This window comes from Egretta garzetta, unplaced genomic scaffold (genome assembly GCF_000687185.1).
Source record: "Egretta garzetta isolate BGI_Z169 unplaced genomic scaffold, ASM68718v1 scaffold447, whole genome shotgun sequence".
Taxonomy (NCBI): domain Eukaryota; kingdom Metazoa; phylum Chordata; class Aves; order Pelecaniformes; family Ardeidae; genus Egretta; species Egretta garzetta.
The window spans coordinates 1808692-1815367 of record NW_009260397.1 but is presented as its reverse complement, the minus strand read 5'-3'; the positions used below and the strand labels follow the sequence as shown (position 1 = coordinate 1815367).

At 39.1% G+C, this 6676-nt stretch overlaps 2 protein-coding genes across 4 annotated transcripts in view; both read right to left on the bottom strand.

The window, feature by feature from the left end:
- The window catches only part of DDX55 (DEAD-box helicase 55), a 9386-nt gene extending 8015 nt beyond the window's left edge, over positions 1 to 1371 (bottom strand). The window contains exon 1 of the mRNA XM_009643131.2: positions 1336 to 1371. Within this exon, the coding sequence (XP_009641426.2) occupies positions 1336 to 1371 (36 nt within the window). The remainder of the gene's footprint in view (positions 1 to 1335) is intronic.
- TMED2 (transmembrane p24 trafficking protein 2) lies at positions 396 to 6670 on the bottom strand. 3 transcript variants are annotated; one of them, XM_035898612.1, is made up of 5 exons: positions 6376 to 6670; positions 6062 to 6211; positions 5407 to 5599; positions 2904 to 3011; positions 396 to 1865 (listed from the first exon to the last, which is right to left on the bottom strand). In XM_035898612.1, the coding sequence occupies exons 2-5, from the start codon at positions 6062 to 6064 to the stop codon at positions 1741 to 1743; spliced, it is 429 nt and encodes a 142-aa protein (XP_035754505.1). In that variant the 5' UTR covers positions 6065 to 6211; positions 6376 to 6670; the 3' UTR covers positions 396 to 1740. The 3 variants fall into 3 exon arrangements, with proteins under 3 accessions (XP_035754505.1, XP_035754507.1, XP_035754506.1); XM_035898614.1 differs by lacking the exon at positions 6062 to 6211; XM_035898613.1 differs by having other exon boundaries at positions 5407 to 6670.
- Positions 6671 to 6676: the final 6 nt, after the last annotated feature.

The following is a 6676-nucleotide window of genomic DNA, read 5'->3' as shown; positions in this document are numbered from 1 at the left end:
AGGGCCCCGCGGAAACAGGCGTCGCAGCACCTTGGTTCCGGCCCAGACACCGCCGGCCGCTGCCACCGCCTCCTCCGGCCGGACCCTGCGGGGTTTTGCCGCCTCTGTGAGAATCTCCCCTGGGCTACAGCAAGCGGCCTATGGCGGTAAGTACTTCCGCGGGTCACACAGAAGCACAGTGGCATCCAACTGCCTCGAGTTGAGCAGCAAAGCTGTAGCTTTAGAATTACCTGGAATTTCTTCCACCTGTCCACAAAGCGGGATGGCTTTTGGATGGATTCCCACTATTCTAAGTTACTTCATGAAAAACCTTTGAGTGTTAATGCTTTAAGGAAGTACAGTTTAAAGAAAAACTCCTTTTTTTTTTTTTTTTAAAGAATTTGTTTATTTATCGAACCTGGGTCATATTTAGATTCACAAGCAATTTTTAAATGTACATCTTAGAATTCAATTTTAAGTGTTTTACACAAAAATATTGGCACACAACAGTCACAATAAGGTGTAACAGCCACCTTTCTGAAGAACTGCTGCACGTGTTTGCCCAAGGTTGAAAAAACTTTACCTGGAACATGAAAACCTGTAACAAATTTTAAATTAATTGTACAAAACTGTTGTGTGTTACTTGTAGAGGCTCCCCCTGGAAAAGACCCCACCCCACCCCCAAAAATGATTACAACTAATATACATCAGTCACAACATAATCCTGGCTCAGCACCCACATCAGACGCTTCTTTAATTTTTAAACCAATCATCAGATACCGAGGAAAGTAACTTTATACAAAAACAAATCTACATGTGCCTGAAAAAGAAAACACACCGGTATTTAGCATTATGCTAATTATGATCAGATAATGGCAGAGACTGCCACTTAACTTAAATACAAGGGCTGCATAGCATTGCAATATACCCCCAGAATCGTTAACCCTTTGGCATCAGGAATCCAGGTTTCCTGAACACTAATGCATTCTGCAATAGCGCCAACAGTCTGAGCTTTGGACCTGCAAAAACCAAAGGGTTAACTGTTGTTTGCCAAGACACTGCACACAATTGGCTTCGATATAAAACCTGTGAAAGACTAAAAACTGTATGAGAACATTTGGTGATGAGAGGAGAAAAATGTACTTTCATATCAACTATTGAATTCAAAAGAACTTTGGGAATAAGTTGACTTAATTAGGATAGTTACTGAAGACTTTCTTTTAAATAGCAACTAGGTATGAATACTAGATTGGAAGTTGCCAGCTGTTTTTTATTTGTTATCAGAATAAAGTTCCACTTCTCCATGGCAGTTTATGTAAGCAAAGAAGGGATTATTTCCATTTCATTAACACCTACTGCAGGGTTAAAGATGTCAAAAACGCAAACCGTCATGTTAGGGCCTTGTACCGTTTCCCTAGATAGAACTGTAAGTACGAGAACGGGGGGGGGGGAAAAAAGTTAGAAGAGACATTAACATCGCTTGTTACTACAGTTGAATTACAGCGTTTGCAGCTTGCTTGGACCTCGCTTAGCATACAGACTAGGCAGATTTAAGTGAAAAAAATTATGCCAATTAAGTGACAAGATTTCAGCACAGCTTTTGCTACAGAAGATATATAAAAACAATTCATTTTTAACTAGGAAGGAACATAAGCAGTAAGTTTGACAGTTCAGTAGAGAGGGTTCAGAAACTAAGTGACTTTTTTGTGACCAGGATGTTTGGTAGACAGTGAACTGAAATCCGGGACCAGAAAAGTACTCTTAAACAACCCTTCGGACTTCAAAAAACCTCTTCAGATAGTAGATTTGTCCCAGTGTCATGGCAACTAATACAAGAGCTTCAAAGAATGACCAAAGAACCACTCTGCTGTTTGTGTTGTCATTAACTGTTGGGGGGAAAAAAAAAAAAAAAGTAGTAAGTAACAAAGCATTTAGAACAAACTTAAAACACACTTTGTCATTGGAACTGAAGCATTCGTACTGCACATAAGGCACTGATATTTGTATCATGTCATTACAAGAGTCCCAGAAGGACTCTGCAGTCTTAGAGACGCGATCTGAGAGTGAAGGGGGGGTATTTTTCCAAACAGCTTGCTATGCAAGCAGACGTTTTAACCTGAACTTTGGACATACACTGCAGCATCCTTCTCTATTCTGCCCACCTTCAAAGAGGCCAGACAGAAGCTTGTTACTGCCAAACAGAAGCCACTTGCTTTTTCAAGTAACTATTGCATATTAGGGTCTCAAAGGCAAGCGAGGGATTTCTAATGTCTAAGGGTTCATCATATCCTTGTTTCTACAAATTCAGCATTTTCTTAAATTAGTAACAGAAGTCATAAAACGGGATATTCATAGGTTCAAAAAGTTGAGGGGCCAGTGCTTTAATATAATGTTGTATTTTCACGTTAAAAATATTTGCCCTTTATTCTCACTGGGCTTCCCCTAGCGCACCACTTGGCACACTCAGTCACATTTTAAAGCTGTATTTCGGAAAGTGAGGGTTGCAACTGGAGAGTTAACTATATTCTCTACTTGAAAATAACAGCAGTTCTGCTCTATTTCAACGAAATATTTTAAAAAGACTTTGGCTGAATTATTAAGCCACACCTACTTCAAGGATGAAATAATAATTCAACCAAAGTATATCCCTGGGAACTATATCATTACCAATATCTTCATGAATACGCCATTCAAAGAACTATAGAATTTATACCAACTAAGCAAAAGCAATCTTCATTACATGAGAGGCGAGCCAATTTAAAGAAGATTGCAAGGCATCAACGATGTTAGTGTATGGGCAGGTCCTTCAGAACTTGTTCTTTTTTTTTTAGTAACTTGGAATAGCTTTCATGGACTTGCATTTTAAATTACATTTTGTAACTTCATTTGACAGGGGAGAAGGTATTTAAGTCAAAGACACATACTTGCTCTATGTATTCTTTCACGAACTTCCATGTACTCCTGTTCATGCTTTACAGCTGTCATGGCCACTGCTAACTCATTAATCATCTCTTCTAGCTTGTTCTGATGAGCTGCGGAATAATTTCAGAAGCATCAGAAAGTCTGTTACTGACTCAGAAAACAATCTGTTACAATTTATGAACAGTCATACTTAGTATCCTGTTGCAGAAGAAGTTCTGAAAAATGCAGTCTGTACAGCTGAAAACTTTCTATCCTTACAGCAAAGTAAAGTTTAGGTTTCATAGTGCCACTTGTCCTAACGCATCTCTATGGTATTTAGTAAGTGGGAAAACATCTTTCTCCACATCCAACTAGAAGGCAGCAGACACGCAATTTAGAGTCAGTACAGACCACTTATTTCCAAAACAGGCATACTTTTCCAGAAAAACAGAATGTGAGAATACGAGATCAATACCACACACTACTAACTATTTTGCCAATATCGTCCAATATATTCCAAGCAAATTATCTTAACATTACAGCTTTTCCTAGTTGTTAAGCTTGCAAAAATAGAACGACTAAGAATTTAGCTTAAGATCATGATGCTGGCAAAACGAGATCACTTTCTGAAGCAACATATCACATCTTGTGATCTTCTGGTTTAGCTGAAGCACGGCACTCAGCAGAAACAATGCCAAAGGGGCCTGGCAGAGGGCAGGAACTGGTTTCAGGTTCTCGTACGTTGTGAAAGCAGAAGAGGAGGAAAATACCAAACCAATGATAACAGAAAACTAGCTTGAGGTAGTTCAGCAAACAGAAGGATCAGAGATCCAAGATTTAGTGACTTGATTGTCAATCGCAGGATCTTTTAAATACATTCATGCTCAAAGAACTGTCTACTTACAAATCTATAAATTATGCAAGTAATTTTCAGTTTCTAGCATCAAAAGAAGTTCAAGATATCATTCCACAGACACACCCTGGGCAATCAGATCTCTCAAAAAAGTCACAAAACCCAACATATTTTCCATTGAAGGGACATACTTGACTTTGAAGCTACCTTATTACCTTTTTATTTATAAATTAAGTGTTTCAGATCACAATCTGAAAAAAAACTTCAAAATACACACCTTACGGGGAACAATCAAAAAGAGGTCCAGGGAATAACACTCATACAAGTTATAATTAAAATTTTAAATAGTTGTGTAAACCACACTCACTTTGCTAATGTCGCAAATCCCTTATTTTCATGGCTAACTGGCCATCGCAATAAATGCAGTTTATCAGTAAGAGAAGAAATTACAGTTGCAGGGATTGTTTAAACCCACTCAAAAAAAATACACTCAAGAAAGTGTTTGCCTTAAAAATTTAAAGCTGCACTAATATCCTTTACAACAGTTATATTCAGACTCAGTAAAAGATTTAACTGAGACTTTTAAAACAAAAAATCAAAAGTTAGGAATTTGTTACTTTTCAAGCGATAACAAGCACTCAATGCACACAGTTACTTACTTGCTAAAATAGAAAACAAGAATTTATTCCCTTTCTAGCTACAGTTAGTGATCTCTAAATAAAACTTTGTAACTTGTTACCCCCTACTTCCATTTATTTCTTTCACAGCAAATGACAAGTTTGAAGTTTTTCCCCTTGTAACATTACTGAGAATTAATAACCTAAAAGAAGCTTATTGCTTCCAAAAGCCCTTGATTACTCAACACCCACTTTAGCAACAAAAAGCAAACACCGTCTAAAATATCCAATATTCTTGGATGTTCAGTGTTTTAGTTTAATTTCACCTAAAACTCCCAATTAAGTCTTCTGTCAGCCATAAAAAAACCACCTGAAGACAAACTGTCACGGACAGTTCAAGGACCCGATCCCAAGAGCTGCTAAGTATATAAACTTCTTGATGAAAGCTTGCAGGTGCTCAGCATTGCTCAGAATCAGACCTTTTATGTAGTTTATTAAAAAAAGACATTCTCATGCTACAAACAAATGTTACAGAGAAAAAGCAAACGTTAGCTGTTAGTGAATAAACATACGCAAAAGACAAGATGCTAATGAGCTTTCAAAAAGCAGTACACATACCATCCCAGGTATCTCCACCACCTAGAGAAAAGTGTAAGAGATGAACACAGGTACAGGACAAAAGGCTGCAGATAAAACAGTAATTTACACGGCTACGAGAAAATTTTTATATTAGCACATTTACCAAAGAGCTCAACTAACCCATGTAGTAGTCTACATACTGCTGAGCAAACTAGAAATCAGAGAATGAAACTGATGAAAAGACTACAGGATGAAAGCATTAGTTTCTGCAGATGGCCAAGTGATTCCCTGGTGATTCTGCATTAAGTCATGTAATGAGGTCTAAAAACATCCATATCCATTTTAGCTGTGCAAGAGAACAGCTAACTAGATAGCCTGAAGAAACAGGAATTCTGAGAATCCTAGTCAAGTTCAGTAGTCATGCATTTTAAAAAGCTCCCGAGATGGAGCTAATTTCTTTCCAGGAGTCTTCCTCACCTTCTGTCTCCATGTCTTGCCCCTTTGGAGCTTCTCCAATATCAATAGTGAACATCACTATCTTGGGAGTCATGGTGGACATTCTGTTGCTAAAGCAAAACTTGTAAGTTCCATCCATGTGGGCGGCAAACGTGTATTTTCCACTGGACTCTCGATCGCCTTTATAAATTCCTTTATTATCAGGCCCTGTAATCTGGATGGGGAAAACAAAGTATCATACGTTTTATTTAAAACACAGTGGTTTTAAATACAGCATTACAGCACTGCATGTATATTCTATAGTTATCCAGCCAGAGTTACCAATACCATCTGTAATCTGTTTGGCATTCTTCTTACTTTCCCTCCCACAACTCAAAAGCAGGGATGCATTTTTCTGTACAGAAATCTTTTTTTTTAAAACAGAAAACTTCTTGGTAAAGAAAGTCATACAAAAGCCTCTCTTACTGGCCGAGGTTACTGGCCTTCCATAGGCAAGTTAAGAAGCATTCAAGAACAAGTAAACCATAAGCTATCTACAGCCCTGGCTGTTAGCCAAATTAACAACTGCAGGTGAAACCTTATCTTGGATGTTTAAAGAAAAACAAAAAGGAAAAAGAGACACTCTCCCATGTGTCAATACTGCTTTAGTCATACAGTTGTGCATTGTTGCAGCTACCATTTCAAATCTGCTAGGGGCCTCAGTACTGAGCACTCAGGGTCACTGTGATCTTAAGGCTTCCATCCCGCCGGGCCACCAAACTCTGCTGCTGAGCTTCCATTAGTGACATCTGAATGGGATTTCACAGCTTCCAGGCTCTGCCCTGCACTAGAGCGATGTGCAATTTCAAATCATTATCGTCACTCTCAGCAACAACTCTCTATGTTTTAAGTTATTTCAAACAAACAAGCACCGTCTCTTCACCAAGCTAGAGGAATTCTTACTTGCTATTCTCCTACCGATTAGAAGTCTCATTGAACAAAAGGACTTACCCGCAACTTTTATGATGGCAAACAACCAGATTACAGCCAGTGCCTTTTGATTCAAGGGGAGACACACTGCTCCCACAACAGCCAACGCGTTTTTGCAAGGAGCAATCCCATTCGTTCTTCCCGCCAAACGGTTTATTACGACAAGACCACATCGAGCAGAATAAGGAAGAAAACCTCAAGAGAACGGCTCTGAAGACAGGAAGGCTGCCTTCTGCGGCAACAGCAGAAACGACGAGCAGCCTGAGGGAACGTAACCCCCACAAGAGGTTCCTCGTCGTCTCCGAGGCCGCCCACGCCGGGC